Source organism: Mesoplodon densirostris, chromosome 13, assembly GCF_025265405.1.
Source record: "Mesoplodon densirostris isolate mMesDen1 chromosome 13, mMesDen1 primary haplotype, whole genome shotgun sequence".
NCBI classification, from domain to species: Eukaryota; Metazoa; Chordata; class Mammalia; order Artiodactyla; family Ziphiidae; genus Mesoplodon; species Mesoplodon densirostris.
This window is the reverse complement of record NC_082673.1, coordinates 74,790,021-74,809,505: the sequence shown is the minus strand read 5'-3', so window position 1 is coordinate 74,809,505 and position 19,485 is coordinate 74,790,021. Positions and strand designations below refer to the sequence as shown.

At 40.0% G+C, this 19,485-nt stretch overlaps 1 protein-coding gene across 3 annotated transcripts in view; it reads right to left on the bottom strand.

Annotated features, from left to right (window-relative positions):
• Positions 1 to 19,485, bottom strand: part of COL14A1 (collagen type XIV alpha 1 chain) — a 238,638-nt gene that overhangs the window by 38,409 nt on the left and 180,744 nt on the right. For all 3 annotated transcript variants that reach the window (XM_060115534.1, XM_060115535.1, XM_060115536.1), the window contains exons 38-42: positions 18,406 to 18,501; positions 16,855 to 16,908; positions 16,432 to 16,485; positions 3,911 to 3,964; positions 3,102 to 3,173 (exon numbers count right to left, since the gene is read on the bottom strand). In XM_060115534.1, coding sequence (XP_059971517.1) covers positions 3,102 to 3,173; positions 3,911 to 3,964; positions 16,432 to 16,485; positions 16,855 to 16,908; positions 18,406 to 18,501 — 330 coding nt within the window. The remainder of the gene's footprint in view (positions 1 to 3,101; positions 3,174 to 3,910; positions 3,965 to 16,431; positions 16,486 to 16,854; positions 16,909 to 18,405; positions 18,502 to 19,485) is intronic.

The window sequence follows — 19,485 nt, the reverse complement described above, 5'->3', positions numbered from 1 at the left end:
CTCACTGTCTGACTTTTATTATACTTTCTTATATAAAACAAAAATCATCATTCTCTCTAGCTCTTCCATGAATGTGGAAAAATATCTTGGTCATCTTTTTTACCCCTCATGGACCCTTGTCCCTCATGTCTCTTGTACATATTGTAGCTACTCAGTAAATATTTTTAAATGAATTAATTGGAAAATTGACATTCTGAGAAGCTAGATAAATTGCTTAAGTGATGTGGCTCACACAGCTAGTTAAGGTCATGTGAGGGCCACGTCTAGAACCTAAGTTTCCTGACTTCTAATGCAGTGCTCTTTAAATGATGGAGCACTAGACCTTTCTACCTATATTGATTTCAAGCTAAATACGTGGTCCCTTCTTCCATGTGCTTCATCACTATCTGTTCTCCTGCAAGGGGAGACACCATATTTTAGCTTATGCTTAAGCCTCAGGTAGGAATTATGACCGCAACAGCATTAATGCCCATTCTGTCCTGGGAAGTCAGCAGCTAAAAGCAGGGTTCATGAAAGCAAGCATTTTCCTGGCACTGACCATAGGAAACACACTGCTATTTTCAGTGGGGCGGTGTGTCTTTCTTGGTTTCTTTCCCTCCCGCCTTCCTAGACAGACATCCATGGGAAATCAATCAAGGCCTTTACACCATGACACTGAGCCTACTTTACTAGACACGCCAGTCTGGCAGCCAGCAGGCATATGGCTCCTCCCAGCCCAAAGCACAGGGAAAAGTCTGGGCTGGACAGTTCAGAGAACAACTGGCTTTTGAGAGAATACCCAGTACTGTCTCTGATATAAATGCCACCATCACTGGCCCTTTTCTGTTGATTTATAACAATAGAAGATAATATTATTAACAAGTGTTTTATTTCCAGGAAAAAATGTATTGCTATTTTTCTATGCCCCATATTTAAAGTCTATTCTAGAGCTACAAAAGGCCAGATAGATAAGCAGGGTGAGGTCCTACTTACCTAATGTATTTCATGTCTCACTCTACTCCTCCCACACCCCACTGTTCTCTCCCGAGTCCTCCTAGAGCCTGTTCTTTCCTATCACATTCCATCCCTCTGTGGTTAGGATCAACCCAGCTTGGGTTAAGAGAAACTGTACAAATACATTTGTTTATTGTCTAACCAAGTTAAACCAGTGTTTTGGTTTTTTGTTTCACCTTAAGGTGCCTCAAAGTCTTTGCTATCCTAAAATTTGTCATGACTTTCTGAGAAACAGATTTAGTATACACTGTCTCTGAGACTCCTTTCCCAGAACCCCTTGCTCTCTGAGCCCTGCTGACATATTCTGGAACTCTTGTTCCCTGGAGTACATTTTGGGAAGTGGACTGAAGCCTGGTAGCAGAGATAATAGAAAAAGATGTGTGAGGATAAAGCAATCAAATTTTCTTCTGTGACCCATTAGCAATTTGATATGAAAAGAGGAGATCTAAAAGGGTTTTGCGCCATGACAATGTAGCTATCTTCCATAAGTATATGGCTTTGTAAAATGACAACCAAGGAGAGCTTTATTTGAGTGTGCAAATTAGGATGTGTTTGCTAAAATCTGGAGGCATTTTTTATGTTCATGTCTTATGTGTGTTTGTATACCTGCATATGTGTCATGTGAATCACAGCCTAGAATAGGACCCTGAGGGCAAAATTATTTTATTGAAATGAGTTTCAAGAATAAAGAGTGACTATCTGAGTAGCTAGAGGGAGAGAGTTTCTTTCTGAATGAGAACCAATGTTTCTGTTATGCCTTCTTCAGTGTGGTAGGCAGAAAAAGGCCCCTGAAGTGTTCATGCCCTAATCCCCAGAACCTGTGAATATATTATTTTATGTGGCAAAAGGACTTTGAAGTGTGATTTAGTTAGGATCTTGAAGTAATGTAGGGAGATTATCTAGGATTATCTGGGTGGCCCAAATGTAATCACATACACCATTCAAAGCAAAGAAACTTTCTGGGCTATGTTCAGGGGAGATATGATTATGGAAGAATGGTCAGAGAGATGCAACACTGCTGACTTCAAAGTGGGCCACAAACCAAGGACGGTGGGAAGTCTTTAGAAGCTAGAGAAGGCAAGGAAATAGATTCTCCCCTAGAACTTCCAGAAAGGAAAAGCTGACACCTTGATTTTAAAACCCAGTGAGACTATATCAGGCTTCTGACCTACAGAACTGTAAGATAATAAATTTTTGTTGTTTTAAGCCCCTGAGATTGTGGTAATTGTTATAACAGGGAGTAGAAATCTACTTCATTAACCTCTCCTACCCTCACCCTTCAGATTTCACTGTTCCATGAATCCTTAGCACATCTGCAATGTATATACATTGACACTTCTCAATTGCTTTAGTTTATGGATACAGATTTGGTACCTCGCGGATAATATCAGAAGGCTGACTAATAATTACACCCAGAAGGAACAATTTGCAAGTCGCAGAAGATGCCAAGTGTGCCTTTGGAGGCTGTAATTCAACAACCTTATTTTACAGACAAGGAAACAGGCCCAGATAAGCTCATCTGTTTCTCGCCCATCCTACCCATACCCACTCCACTGATCACATTTAAGCACCAACCTGAGATTAGAAGCACAAAAATGGCAGGTAATTAGTTCCATTCACTGGGCCTTCATTTACACAACTATTCGCAAATGTGTGAGTGTGTGTTTTAATGGCAAATTCTGTCTTTCTCGCAGAAGTTAGAAAAGAAAAATCTCTTCCCATTTTCACTAATCCTTGACTTCCTCCAGCCTTGTTTTTCTCACCCAGGAGACAGGCCTAATTAACAGATAGTATTGTACCCAATCCCTGTAAAGATGGCATTGAGTTGACTTAGCCAAATACAGAATAACAAACAATGGAAACATATATAAGCAGAAGCTTAGCTGCAGATTATTCCCTGTTGGGACCATTTGTCTTTAGCCATGATATATGCACAGTCTGATCTTAATCTTTATCCTAGGAGATTCTCTGTTTTCCTTATGGATTCCCACAGAATCCAGTCCTGAAAAAAACATTTTGACTAAAAAAGATGCTGTAAATTTAAACACATAAATAAACCAGAGGGATAACTGGGCAACCATCCTGACTGGCTACAGCCACATACTCACAGGTGGTCCAAGGGCGCCTTGGGGTCCCATGCTTCCTGTGATTCCTGGGACTCCAGGGGCTCCGGGAATGCCCTAATAGACAGGAATATGGAGCAAATGTGAGGACTCACTCATTCTCATCGAAAACAGCTAGCTCTCAAGAAAGAGCAACAAACATGCACAGTTAACCTCACCTCCCCACCCAACACCAAGTCTTCAGGATTCACTGCTCATTCCTGTTTCCAACTAACGTACCACTAAAGTAAGGAAGACAGTTTTGGAAAAGTCTCCACTCTGTCGGTTAGATGTAGTTCTTTCAAATTCAAGCCTTTTTTATATATAGTAGTGACATATACACACTACTATATAGAAAGTAGATAATCAACAAGGACCTACTGTAGAGCACAGGGAATGCTATTCAATACTCTGTAATGGTCTATATGGGAAAATAATCTAAAGAAGAGGGGATATATGTATACGTATAACTGATTCACTTTGCTGTACACCTGAAACTAACACAACATTGTAAATCAACTATACTCCAATAAAAATTTAAAAAGAAAAAATAATTCAAGTCTTATCTGTGTCTAATAAAAGTAAATCAATGCAGGTGATCTTATGGCAAAGTGGCTCAGAGGTAGAATAATCAAGCCACATGGATACATTATTTTTTAAGGATGTTTTAGGAAGAGCTCTGTACCAAGGGATGAGTTGTTACACTATAGCAAAGATGGCCACCAAGATGAAAGGTTTGGCAGAAGAAAATCTCTCAAAAGAGGTGAATTGCTTTAAAGCAGTACTACATCCCAGTAGTTCCTGGAAATACTTACAATTGGCCCTGGTGGTCCCGGAGGGCCAGAGGATCCATCCTTTCCAGGAAAGCCCTGGGGGAAGAAAAACATGGTGTGTCAACTATGCAGTTGCTTTACATGGCTTTCAGAAAAGGTGCACTTAATCCCATTTAATATCTGGGGGCAAGTCCTGTCATTTACTCTGGACTTCCAAGGATTCACTGCTTTTATACCCTTCATGGGAATTGTTCTTGGCAAAGATTTTTGTGTCTGTTGGCTCTATGAAATTGTCCTATGTAAGAATTTTAGGTGTAAGAGATACCACTTACAAACATAAACAGGAACTTGTTTCCAGAAAGTGTTTTTTATTAAAATAAGCATAACAAGTGAGAAGGGAGATCAATTCTGGTCACTAATGACCAGCCAAAAAGACAAATTAGTGTCTTTCTGGACCTAAGGGAGTTTGGGGCAGGGAATCCCTATCACAGGAATCTATATTACAAATTACAAGTATTACAATATCTGCAACTCTACAGCTCTTCGGGAGCTGCCTGGGGGCAAATCTGGGGGGATTTCCTGCTGTAATAATACAGTTTTGACTGCTGAGCAGGTTTACTGAATGTGTGTACATGTTTGCTTCCCATTCCATGATGGAATAGTTTAAGGCAGAAAGCAAACGATGTTCTTTATAAAAGTATCTTCCTCAATTATTGAATGTGTGTATGTGCATGTTATTTTTATGTGAATGTTAAAAAAGAATAGAACAGCTGGAGTGACCTACTCTCAAAAGGTTGTAGGTCTTAATTGTGGGTGCTGGTCTTTCCAATGCAGTTAAAAACACGAGAGAGGATCTTCAATCTGAATTTTATAATAAGTTTATAAAATTTTGTTCAAGACATTACTTTCTACTACATGGAGAAATGGACTTTTCATCTTGAGATTTGTCCCCTACTAGAATAACCCATTCTCATCTCAAGTCAACTCAAACCAACATCTCCTGGCTTCCTTGCTGCCTCTCCCAATTCCCTTTCTGAAATGTGTGCCACTTTTCCAGTGGGCTCTCTTTTCCATTTATCTGACTCATGAAAATCCTTCTCCTTAGGGGTCCCCCTCCACACTCACATTATGTCTCCTTATGTCAAGGTATCAAATAAAAGAGAGTCAAGATGAGGCTGGATGAATGGAAATGGTGTGAGTTGGGAGAAAAGGAACGAAATGAAAGGTGGCATGAAGAGGGGGTAGAATAGGAAAAGCAATGGTCAGCAAGGCCCTTTCATCATGCTCTCAAGCTCGAATACTAGCAAGTCTTAAAACCAGCTAAGGCAGAGGATTCTAGAACCCACCAATCTTGATGGTTTTCCTTTTCTGCCTGGGCACATTATGAGGTAACATCTCCCAGCCTACTGTTCCAGCAATTCTGTTAGAGCCATGGGTCTGAGTTCTGCCCCGTGGAAAGGGGCCAATTCCACTTCTGGTTCATAAAAATTTCCTATGGGTAATCCTCCACTTTGTTTTCCCCTTCTTTAACAACTTTAGGGCCCACATGTGGAAGACCAAAGTGTCCCAAGATGGAAAGACCTTGAGTCCCTAAGTGACTGCATGGATTAGAGATGAGCTCCACCCCACAGCCCCACTCCTCTACCTATTCTGTCGACAGCACTGGCTGTGACCAAACAATAGACTTTATTTCTCTTCATTTAATTTATTGTTTTTAATTGCTTGAAACCACGGAGATTTTAGGGTCTTTGTTATAACAGTTATCCTATACTAATATAAAGGCTAGTGGTTTTTTTCTCTACTACTTCTATTCATTCACTTTAGTTATTCATTCAAAAATATTATTAAGTCAGAAAGCTTCAATGAGAGGCCCTGATACAGATTAAACTACACACACACATACGTACATACATACACACACACACATACATCCTTCTTTGGATCTGCTAGCTAAACAACAAAAATTAATACTGACATAGGTTGAAAGAAATTATTCTACATGGAGTTTAAATATAGCATATCCAGGAAGAGGGTGTAAAAAAATCAGAATATGTAAAAGAAAAACAGAACCTTAGAACTCCTCCAGCCCAACTCCCCCATATGGTCAGTGAGAAAACTTAGGAGGCCTTACCACTAAAAAACTTTTTTAAATCTACTATTATTTTCTAGATGAAGTTCACATAAGAAAAAAAGGGACTCTGAGCACATAGTCAATAATTTAAGGAGACATTTTTCAAAGGACATAATTTGCTTCCTGCCTTAAAACTCTTCCAGCACTGGAGGGGAAGCAAACACACACTCGTGTGTAAGGCCACACATGACACACAGACAACACCATGGCCCAGCAGTCAAAAGTGTAGTATTGCTGCAGGAAGCCCTCCCTGACTCTTTTGCAGGTTGTGTCCAGAGAGGAAAAAATATCTCAAAAACAAGCAAGGGCAATTTTATTCATAGAAGGAGGCAAACCATGTCATACTTTCTGAAAAGAAAACTGCATTATTCCAAGGAAGACCTGCAGGAAATAACACATTGACTCCCCTCTCCTAATCATGTTTACAAAGCAATGATCTGAAGGAGTTTACAAAGCAATGATCTGAAGGAGTTTACAAAGCAATGATCTGTCAGTGTTCTCCTTCATCGTGGCCCTGGAAGGATGCTCTAGAGAATAGTTTTGAATTCACTTGATTTACAGACACCATGTGCGTATCAACTGGAAGGGAAGAGGATGAAATGTCATTCTTATATAAGAGCTAAATTTGGCCGAGAGGCTATTGCTTCTGTGTGATCAAATCAAAAGAAGAGACTACATGTTTGTTCACTCTGTGTTCTTCTACCGGAAGCACATCCTCAGAAGCTGAGATTTCTTTCTTTTTTTTTTTTTTTTGAGGGCAGAAATCATGTCTTATTCACCGTTCAATTCCTAATACCTCCCTAGCACATGGTTGGCACAAAATAGGTACTAATATAAAGTTAAATTTGAATAAAATTGAGGCACCTGGAAGAAGTGCTCTGGTTATCATGTTGAATAAATAAATATGAATTGCAGGTATAATTAGTCTGGAAAAGCATAGGCTGGGCTGAGGGGGTGGGGGGATGCCAATCTTATCCATCTTTGCTCTTGAACCCTCCACAAGCCTGGAGGAAAGGGATCGGGAGTTATCTAGCTCAGAAGTTGAAATTTCATTTCAGTGACTATCTGAGGGGTGGTTTCCTAGAAGCAGACTGGGTTGTTGTGCCTTTGATTTATAGAGGGAGTGTTCTTGGGAGAAAGCTTTTAGGTATGAAGGAGGCAGGAGAGGGCAGGCAAAGAGATTAGGTTAGAATTGGATTTAGCTAAGACTGGCTTCAGTCTGACCCCATGGGGAGCTCTGGAGTGTGAGTTACACCTCAGAGTTGACCTACCGCAAGGTTTTATATACCCACATCAGTTAGTCATTGACTGGAGCCAAGGTGGCAGTTCCAAGGGTAGTTCCCTGTAGAAGAGGTAACTGAGTTGTTAGCAGTCAAACCCACAGCAGCCGGGGGATGGAGTACACCTGCCAGGTAAAGGAGCTCTGACCGGGGCACCAGTAGCATCCATTCCAGTGCATTTTACTCTAGCTCTTTTGTTCATGGAATGTCATGAACGACTGCACATTTTTACATAAAACAGTTCAAGAATAAAGGCGTTCTTAAGGGTACTATGAGTTTCCTGTTTCCCTGATTCCAAATTAAAATTTACTTGCTATACCTGGTTATAATTAAAAGGATGTTAGTCTCAATATTATTTTAGAAACATAATCAAAGCCCTTTTCCCCCCAAATCTCTTCCTAATCCTAAAAAAGTTCACAATTTCATCACATAGTTTTATTTTATAACTTTTGAATCACGCTTTAAATTTATCTTTGAAAGATTTTTTTTACTTGTAAGCCTCACATTTGTCACAGTACTGAAACATATTTGCAGAACTTCTATGTGCTGGGCATTTTGCTAGGTTTTGGGTAGACAATGATGAACAAGACAGTTTCTTTTCAAGGAGGTGATGGTTTTGAGAAAAGTCAACAATTGAAAGTAAATGACAATGAGCTATGATGATGGACTAGAAGATTCCATGGGAACATGCAGGAAGGGCACCTAATCCAGGTGTGGGGTTTCACAGGAGAGGTGGATTTTAAGTCAAGGGATCCAGGATGGTTGGGACACTGCATCACTCTCCCTGCTCAGGTACCACTGCAGCATCCACATTACAGCCCATCCTCACATGCCAGTCAGCTCTTTAGGCAGGGTTCTGGTCCCTTTCCTCACCTCTTCTCTCAGGGTGAGAGCAATGGCAGCAGCTTTTTATATCAAAGCAATAAACTTGGTGAAAAGAAAAACCATGTAAAATGTCTGCATTTTACATGGCAAAATAATTGGTAAATTCTAGCTTTGTGATTCAGCTTCACTTTAATCAAAGCCAGCTGAATGGTTTTCAGCCCTTAACAGCCAGAAATGGGTTTGCACTTCCCCAAACATTTCTAGATCTATAAATTATCCATTTCATATCAGGAAGCCAATCTCAGTACATGTGTGTTTGTGGATTAAGCACCCTCCTAAAAAACAGAAAACTGGGCCTCCCTGGTGGCGCAAGTGGTTGAGAGTCCGCCTGCCGATGCAGGGGATACGGGTTCGTGCCCCGGTCTGGGAGGATCCCATGTGCCGCGGAGCGGCTGGGCCCGTGAGCCGTGGCCGCTGAGCCTGCGCGTCCGGAGCCTGTGCTCCGCAACGGGGGAGGCCACAGCAGTGAGAGGCCCGCATACCGCAAAAAAAAAAAAAAAAAAAAAAACAGAAAACTTTAATTAAGCAATGAAGAATGAATATTAGGGGATACAAGATTAAACAATAAACATAATGTGAGAATTCACTTAAACCGACACGTTTAATTTTTAAAGCACACAAAATCAGCCACTTACAAACAGGGGTGTTTTATAACATGAGTAGCTCCAATCATTTTTCCTTTCTGAGATTCCCACCTCAAAATATTAATATGCACCAACAACCCACATTAAAAATAATTTTTGCTATAAAAACTTGAAAGGCTTTTTATAATTTTTTTGAAAACATTTGTCTCTGAGCAACTTATGAAGTTATGTTTGGCTATGATTTACCAGCAAAAGGAAATCTATCCAAAATGTGTTTTCAAAAATCACTGATATTTGAATAAATACTAAATTTAACCATGGTTGAAGTTAGCAAAGTGTAATGTTTTACAGACATTTAACTAATTGATTAATTTTCATTTTTTCAGTTTTCTTTTCCATACACTAGAGCAAACACATATGCTTTTTTCAGGTGGCAAGCACTTTTTGTAGGCTCTTAAAAAGTTTGTAGTTTCAAGGTACTGTGTCTATGGCATCTAAAGGATGAAACAGATGTGCCCACAAAGTGTGTTGTAACTAAAGTCAGAAGCTAGAATATTTATGTTTATGTAGCTAACAGAAATAGCACTCAGAGCTAGTGACTCAGTTATGATATTCACCATCCATGCCTTCTTTGAAGCCTGCAAGGGTGGACCACGACACGAACCATAATTGGCAGTAACACAGCCAATTGTTAAGGTCCTTGGACAGACAACACACTCTCAGGTAGTAGAGTGGGATCTGTAAGCAGCTGGCATCTGATGAGTTTGTTGAAACGGAACAAACTCAAGCAATGAGGACTAAAGACACACTTGAAGAAACTCCATCTGCACAATTTCAACCCTGAGAGCAAAGGCAAGAGACCAGCGTGGCAGTCAGCCATAGGAAATAAGGCTTTACTTGCAACTAAGGATTAAGACCAACCACCAGATTAAGAGGCCAAGGGGTAAAAAGCCACAGACTCTGTAAACACTGGCCCAGGTTAGAGATCCAAGATAAATCCTGAGTATGATACTATGTTGAGTCACACTGGGGAATTTTTAGTTTCTCACACACACGCACACACACACACACACACACACAGCACGCATGTGTGTATATATATGTTTATATAAACATATACATATATTTTATATATGTACACAATACACTATTTTTTTAATGTACAAATATATATATTACATATATAAGTTAAATGTATATATAGAAATATAAACATGTGTATAGTTCTAGTAACCTGCAATGGTGACTTCAGTGAATTACAACAACAGCAATATTCTACCCAAGAAACTACTTTGACACACAAAGGGCTTAACATAATATACTATCCAGTGATTCTAAAACCTAGCTGATTATTAGAATCATTAAGCTTTTTTTGTGTGTGCGGTACGCGGGCCTCTCACTGTTGTGGCCTCTCCCGTTGCGGAGCACAGGCTCCGGACACACAGGCCCAGCGGCCATGGCTCACGGGCCCAGCTGCTCCATGGCATGTGGGATCTTCCCGGACCGGGGCACGAACCCGTGTCCCCTGCATCGGCAGGTGGACTCTCAACCACTGCGCCACCAGGGAAGCCCTCATTAAGCTTCTTTAAAACTATACATGCCTAAGTCATACCCAAGACCTTTTGTATCTGAATCACTGAGGCAGAAGCCCAGGAATCTGCATATTTAAAAAAACAAAACAAAATACAGAACAACAATTTGGTCATTTAAGTTGTGGAACTGCTGGTTTACAAATATAAATATGTCTCGCCTGACCCCAATGGACAGCGTTAGAACCAGAGTGCAAGACAGATAGCATTTGTACCCTATGCCCCAATAGAAGCATCTTTAAAGCCAGTAATAACATGATACTAATTCCCTAAGTAACAGTTCTCTCCTTGGATGGGCCACTATCCAAGTAAAAGTGAAAAGTAATCACAGAAACATATTCTTAGGTGTGAACAATCAATTTCTACTTCCTCAAGAAAGTAACCCAAACTGGGTTCCTTCTGCCCAAAAAAATGCTGGGTGAGATCTTCAGTGACAGAGTCCTTCTTACTCATATTTTTACTGGAAGAGTTGCCCATATTAACAAAATCCCACTTTACCCTTTAACATAATTTTGTGGAAGGAAAGAGTGCAGTGTTGGAGCCTGAGAGTGGATTATAATCCTGGCTGCAATGCTTGCTTGCTGTGTGGCATTGTTTGAGTTACTTCAACTTTCTGAGCTTCAGATTCTTTGTCTATATAATGGGGTAACAGTGCCTAGCATACGTGATTATTCTGAGGATTGGAGAACATAACATTTGTAAAGCACTGCACTTAGTCAAGAATCAATGACAGTGGCCGCTGCTCTTTTTATTAAAATAATCTGCCAAATCCCAACTGCATATACTGCCATCACTGTGGTTGACTGGGAGAATGTTTTCCTGGGATTTTATAAAAACCTGTTTAGATCCATGAAAAGGAAAATCGTATTGTTCTCTCCACTAACTTTGTGATGATTTTTACATTTCCTCTTCTGGAGGAAGGAAGATACTCAAGGGGATAATTATCATGAATCTTAGTATTTAACAAAACAGTCCTTAGATGAATCTCTCATCACAGCTTGACATTTATGATAGGAATTAAATCCAGATCGTTGACTCAAGTTCAAATTTTCAAGTATATTTTAAGTCCAACTTGCTTTGATGAAGTGGGACATTCATCACAAGTATGGCCTTTGTTTACATCAAACCCACATAAAAAGGAAGCATGTTCCAAGCGTCCTTTCAATGTGGACTCCAAGAAAATTAAACAAGCCACTTGCTTTTTCTTTAGACTTTTTTCATAGTTCATTAAAATCTTCTAAGGTGCCTTAATAATGTTAAGGACAGGCATTATAAAATATTGCACTGTCCTGACTCATTAGGTCTACACTGAAAATAGTGAATACTTGTATCAGCTAAAATTGCAATTTTATATAGAAATTCTTTATATGAATTAATTCCCACAATAGCTCTATGGAGTCAAATATTATTTTTTCCACTTCACCGATGAGGAAAGTGAGGCTTGGGCTTTTTAAGTAACTGGTTCAGTGTCATATGGCTAGGGTTCAAACTGAGGTCTGGCTAACTGTCCAAGTCTCTGATATTTACCACTGGACCATCCTGCTTCTTGTAACCACACAAGTTCAGCAGAATTCATATGTAGAACTTCTTTAACAGTATTTCACCTTTTATAGATGAAAAAGGAAGGCTGTGGTTATGGCATGAAGACAGGAGAGGCAGGGAGCAGTAACTTGGGGGGAAGGAAGCATTCCAATTTCAGTTTACTTGGAATTTAAAAACTAACACCCTTGGTACAAAGGAGGAATTACTACCTTCCAGGTGCCATAACATATATATCTCCTGGTCATTTTTATTTCTTGTCTCTGACTTTTTATCAAACCATAGTAAGAACTGGAAAATAAAAATAATTTTAAAACTTTCTATTTGGAATGCTTGACAGAAAGCTGGTGGTCTTGGATATGAGTGAGCCTCAGAACTAGAAAAGAGGTCATTTTTCCTTTCTTTTTCAGTTCTTTCTTACACTGCTTATACTTATCATCCATGTCTTGCCTGTTTTTCCTGGTTTCTCTAAGGACCACATGGGTGTCTAGGGTGGGGGATGAGAGATCCACCCTACATCAGAGGAACCCAAAGATCACAGGGTGAACCCTGGGGTCAGAGACACCAAGAAAAGAAGAGGAAGGATGCAAAAAGGGAGATGTAAGATTGACAGTGGAAAAGAAAGATGAGACAAGGGTGCTGTTGGCTGCAATGACTCAGAATGGAAACTGATGCCTGAATACATTCGGCTGTTAAATCTGCACTTGCACTGTTGCTTTATATGGTGTGGTCCTGCATTGTGCTCTACTGGCTTCCCAGCAAGAGTCTGAGACTGGTTCAATGAAGAAGTCCAACTTTTGCTGGACTTGCTTATAGCCTGAGGCCCAGGATTGCCTCTACAAGTCAAAGATTCCCCTTGGGAAAAGCCAGAATAAGCTAGAAACATTAGAAAGCATGTTTCCTGTTGAAAGAGGAGATGCTTAATCTTTATTTTAGTCTCTGCTAAACTCTCCTTCCTTGTAGATTAAATGAATAAGTGACATTGGCACTGGCTCTGGGTAAGGGATGCTAACCTTTCCCTAAGCTAATAGTCAAGGTGATGGTTCTAGCTTTGGGCTATGAATTCTTAACAGTCTATAAGAAAAGACAAAGATTAAAAAGAAAGAATGACCAGTAAGGAATAGCCCCTCACTCCTATCGAACACCTCACTCACCTACTCTCTGCAACTCTCCAAGGAGCTAGAAGCACTGATTGGACATCACCATGCATATTTATCCCAGCTTCCTCCTTCTTTGCCTTGAGTGGTCTTTACTCACTCAAGATCAGAGTAAATGAGGCACAGTAATGGGAAGTGATTTCAGGGCTTGGAGTAAAGAAAAGACAAAATAACCTTGTCTTCCTGATTCCCCAGACAGTTTTCTGGAATTAGTTTCTCAGGCATTTCAACAGTAAGTTTCATCACCCAGTGTGTTTGCTCTCAGTCTGTTCTATGCCATGGTTGTTACTGTCATTATTATTACTTATTATTTATTATGATTATTACTACTATTATTACTATTTCCTTTCTGAATGCAACTTTGCCTTTTAGGATAGCCTAAGGAAGAGCAGGAATAATCTTAAGTGTTTGTCCTTAGCTCTCTTTCAGCAACACCCTCTCCCACAGCCTAACCAGGAAGAAGGAGCTCCATGTCTGAGATCTGTTCCTACCACTATGAAAGTTGGTCCTGGACCTCCAACTGTACAATCCTGCTAAATAACTATCGAATTGTTTTAGACCCTTTACTTTCATTAAGACCCCAGATACTTGACTAAACAGATCAGAGCCTCCTAAATAACTGTTTTCACCCATCTTTCCTCCCAGCTTGACTGTCTCCGATGAAGACCCACTGGTTTTCCTGGCCCCAGGGAAGAGTCATGGTCTTGATTCCACTTCCTCCTTCTATTTCTTCCCGGTAGATGATGTACAGATTGCCTCCTTTAGTTACTGAAAGTCTCTCCTGTTCTGGATATTTTCCTTCTGGAGGTAGTAATGAACAACTCTCTCTAGGCTGAGCATAGAACATGGCACATAGTATGTACTCAATTAAGATATGTGCTCAACAAATATCTTATTAAATAAGATGTTAAGATATTGAAAAAATATTGGGTTGACCAAAAAGTTCATTCCCGAACAAAATTTTGGCCAACCCACTATATAAGTGGTCCCTTCCTCAAGCAGGGCAGTCCCTTCCTCATGCTACACAATTCTAGGAGGCACCACTATATTTTATTCTGTGTTTTTGGCACCCCTTCAAGTTGTACTCTGGAATAGTATTGCCCTCAAATATCTTTTCTAAAGCAATTGTCACAAGATTTGCACAATCTTTTTTTTAACATGGCCCTATAAAGAAAGAGTATCCTCTGGAAACCAGTTTTAAAAAGCAATTCCATTCCCATCCAAGAATTTTTCAAAATAGGGATTAGAGACTCTTGAAAGTTTTACCTCCAGATTGAGCGAGAGAGGGAAATAAAATCCATGTACAGATATATTAACATTTTATTACACTCTAAGACTTTTTATCCTATAGAATAAAACATGTTTGGAAGAATGGCAAAATATTTGTAAAAAGTCTGTGTTGGTATATTGGTTTTAAAATAATTCCAGACCCAAATGATCTAGACACTAATCCAATATGTTTGATTTGGGAGTTCCTTGCCAAGACTAGCCTCTACGCATGGATAAATAAAGTAAATTCACTGAACCAAATCTTTAGAATTGCTGTTTTCAGAGCTTCAGGAATCATGAAGGAATCTAGGTGTGTAACCACACAGGATTTTAGCCTAAGCCCTTTGCCAAAACATATAAATACTTTTAGACACTCCTTCCACATGTACAAGAACCTACAGAAATCTACCTTTTAGAGAATGCCTCTTTTAGATACCTTCACCTGGACATGCTTTACAAACTAATTCCATTTGATATATAGAGACTAAACTGAGATTTTAAGCAAATGAAAGTTGGATGTGAAACCAAAAAAAAAAAAAAAAAAAAAAAACCCAACATGGAAGGAATTTAAATTCACACACCTACACTCCTATAGAAAAAATGATTTCCTTATTCTTGAGCAGTATAGCTAAAGGCAGCCTTGTTTGAGTAGAGAAGTGTGTCTTCCAGCCAATTGTTTGCTAACCTAGTGGGTTAGTTGTCCCCGAAAATACCAGGGAATATCACCAAATGTGTTGTCCTTTACTGGATTGGATCTAAGTGGTGGACACTATATATAATTCAGTCTTGAGAGAAACGGTGCAGCTGCCCACATGTCTACATCAGTGTCCTTTTAAGGAAGACCAGCCTCTCTCCCTTGCTGAACATGTAATGACTTCCTATTGCCTTCCTGTTAAAGCTCAAAATCCTTGGTCTGAAAAACAGAATAGATGGTGTAAGTGAGTTTGCTTTTACCACTTCAGTTTCATCTCTTGACAATCTCTCCACACCTGTGTCCTGTGTGCACACACGTGTACACTTTTGCACATACACACACACACACTGCAGTCTAATCTCCAGCCATACGGAACTAGGTTCAGTAATGAAAATTCCCCACCTTCTCTTCAACTCCACTCTTTTTTTTTTTTTTTTTTTTTTTTGCGGTATGCGGGCCTCTCACTGTTGTGGCCTCTCCCGTTGTGGGGCACAGGCTCTGGACGCGCAGGCTCAGTGGCCATGGCTCACGGGCCCAGCCGCTCCATGGCATGTAGGATCTTCCCGGACCGGGGCATGAACCCGTGTCCCCTGCATCAGCAGGCAGACTCTCAACCACTGCGCCACCAAGGAAGCCCAACTCCAGTCCTTTATATGCCATATATGCTGTCCTCTCTACTTGCAATAGCTTTCCTTTCCTCATGTATCTGGCTAATTTCTATCTCTCAGTTGAAATCCAGTCTCTATGGTGCCCCCTCTGGGAAGTTTTCCCTCACCCTCCAAGTCTGGCTTAGTTATCTATTCTTTGTGCTCCCACAGGGCTCTGTCAATACTCCCATTATAGCATATGTTTCTTATTTGGTTCTATTTCCCCCCAAAAGCTATAAAGTCTTTGAGGACAAGAACCTCAAACCTGGCTCAGTGAAGACATGTTGACTAAACAAACTCTAGCTGTTAACTCATCCCTCAACCATCCTTATGCTTTCTTTTATTGCTGTCCACTTGAACAGGTTCCAGGAATTGATAATTGATGCACATTAAATAAATGGAGAATATTACAGAGAGTCATAATAATTAAATTCCAATTCATATGATTCTTGATTTCCTTTAGGTTTGCTCCTTGAGAATTTGAAACAACTGGAAAATCTGTTAGACCAATGCACACTATTTATATTCAGGTTATGGAAACATTCAGAAAGAGGTGTGGTTAATTTGGGAAGGCTTGATGAAAGTTTCTAGGTTTTGAGGAAAGTTATAGACACGGAAGAATACCAGTTAAGGGAAACAGATGCAGGATCAGTAAAATGCAGATAGATGGGAGGAAAAAATAAAGAAAACAAACAAAAAAACCACCTGGTTTGCCTTCCTTGCCAACAGCAAGAGTGACTTGGTGAGAAATCTACTGTGCTAATGAGCAATCTTGGGCAAGTCCTTACCCTTTGGCCTGGTGAGCCATCACGTCCTGGTGAACCAACACCTCCTGGGATGCCCTAGATAGAGCAAGGACAGGAAAATGGCAGAGTTATCGAAACCAATTACCCTCTCACCCAGCTTCCCTGAAATAAATCAAGGCCTCCAAACAAACCTGATAGCATAAAGGTGAGGCCTTCCTGACTGAGCATTCAGAACCCAGAAGTTATTCACCAGAAGGGAAAGAAGTGTCCCCCACCAGGGCTCACCCAGGGGAGCATCAGTAGGACCGTAAGAGGGGGCTGAAGTAAATGAATACACGCTAATTGTCCTCAGTGTAGAAACCACTCATTGCCAAGATCACAACTGACTTCAGAAGCTACAGTCTTCTTTCTTCTTGGCAAAGCTCTAGAGCTGAGAGCAATGGAATAAAAAAATAAAAATAATACCTGTGGGCCAGGAAGTCCAGTCTCTCCTTTCTCTCCTTTTTCACCTGGCATTCCCTGAACAACCAAAAGGACATGGAGTTAAGTTCACATAGGTAAATAGGTAAATTCTCAGTCTTTTCTTTTTCTCCACTGACTCTTTTAACATTTCCAACATTAAATTGCTTTCACACTAACATCCAAATACAGCGTATTTCACTTTTCACATAAGCTACACCACCTAGGTAAGCATGCCTACAGACCAGAACGTTTATATAGCAGAATAGTTTAAACACAGTGTATACAGTCTTATATGGCTAAGCTCATACTGTAAATATGTGAGAGGAGTTGAATATTTCAGTATTATTTATAGTTTAGATTTGAAAGCTTATATCTCTATATATTTTTGTTTTGTTTTGGCTAGAAATTTATAAGAATGGAAAAGCAAACACAGTACCTGACAAGTAGCAAGACCTCAACAAATAGTTAGTAGTAGTAATAGTGGTAGTAATTATACAAACTGGCATGTTAATGCTTTCTAAGATGTGAAAATAACTCTGGAAAAGAAGACTTCTTAGCTAGGGAGACACAATCATATGCACAGAAACATTGCTAAAAATGTGCTTAAAAACATCATGCTTCAAATACTAATGACAGAGATTGGTTTTTATTCCTTAAATCTAGATCCGTCTAGTAAGATCACTGAAAATCATTGAGTGGGATTGAATTTGTTTTCATTGGTACAAACAACTTCTACAAAGAAATGTGGCTGTAGAGCGTATACTGTCTATAATCTAAAACTCAGAGCACCACACTTTGAGGTCTGTCGAGATAAAGATCATAATTAGGGGGCTTCCCTGGTGGCGCAGTGGCAGAGAATCTGCCTGCTAATGCAGGGGACACGGGTTCGAGCCCTGTGGTCTGGGAGGATCCCACATGCCGTGGAGCGGCTAGGCCCGTGAGCCACAGCTACTGAGCCTGCGCGTCTGGAGCCTGTGCTCGGCAACGGGAGAGGTCGCTATAGTGAGAGGCCCGCGCACCGCGATGAAGAGTGGCCCCCACTTGCCACAACTGGAGAAAGCCCTCGCACAGAAACGAAGAGCCAACGCAGCAAAAATAAATAAATAAATAAATAAATAAATAAATAAATAAATAAAAGATCATAATTAAATGGCTTTCATGAAGCTATTTCCACAATTACTACAAATGCAAAATGAGTAACAAATTTGTATAACATTTGTCACTTTCTAGATTTTATCACACCCCCTAAGGACTTAGTCAAACAAGAAAAAGGGCCATACATGTCAAGCCCTGCTTTCTTTCCTATAGACAAATTATCTGTGGATATACCTACTCCCTAGGCACATATCTGTTTGTAAAAGACCCCCTTCATTGAACAAAGAATTGGCTAATGAATGAAGTCTCAATTATTACTTTCACTTCTCAGCTCTTATTTTTAGGGGTTGGAAGAGGCTGAGGATCATTATCAAGGCACAGAAGACAAAAGTTCATTCTATATAACTCATGGAGAAGTGATAACAATAAAACCCATCTGAATGTTTACACACAACTCACAGGTATTCCTTGAATGGACAGACCACTTGGTCCTTGGGGTCCAGGAGGACCCTGAGGTCCTGGAGGGCCTGTTTCACCCCGAGGGCCATCTGGTCCCTGGAAGGCAAGAAGTCATCCCAAAGGTAAGTTAAACCCTCTGGTACCCAGAAATATCTGCTACCCAGATATTTCTACTTACGGCATTTATATTTATTTCATTAACTAATTTTTCCTAAGACATAAAACACTCATAGGATAACAAGACACCAAGCCTTGGATGATCCACCTCCCGAAGTGTCATCAGTAAACCAAAAGAGTAAACACACAGTAGTTGCTGCAACTTCATTTATTTATTTTTGCTTACATAAATAGGAACATTGTGCCAATTATGTGAGTAACTAGATGCCCACACTCCACAACAAATCCAAAAGATATAAGTGATACAAGACCACCCTCTTGGTTTGTGAATGTTCACACCATCCAGCCAAACTATAGTCTCTCTCCCTTCACTACTGTGAACTATCTATCTCTGGGGCACTCCTCTGCGTTTACTGAAGACATTGCCTCCCTTGTAGTATATAAGAGATGGAGCCAAGACATCAAGTATATGCCTGAGAAAATGTGTCACAATCTCAAAAAATAAAACAAAACAAAACAAAAAGATATCTTATGGTCTGAGTTTTGAGCTGCGTAGTACCTGATTAATTATCTTCAGCCTTCTTTCATTGACTTCTCCCCTGTAAGCCTGCCCCCACTCTCCTCATTCACTCTTACCTTGCTCTACTTGTTTCCAATTTTCTAGTAAAACAACATTGCAATGTTCTCTTCTCCATGAATAAATACTATGCAAATTTAATAAGTCACCATATTGAAGCAGTAAGTCAAGCAAGATGGTTGGAGTGATGATTCAGAGCAACATGGTGAAAATGAGATAGTAAATTATAAAGGGCCTTGAATGTCATGCTAAGGAGGGTGAATTGTATTCTCAAGGCAATCACACATGACTGCTGGTTTTAAGAGTATGATATGGTCCAGTATAACTTTAAAGAAATGAATCTGGGGGTAAATGTGAAGAGTCAATCAAAAAATCAAGCCACTGGA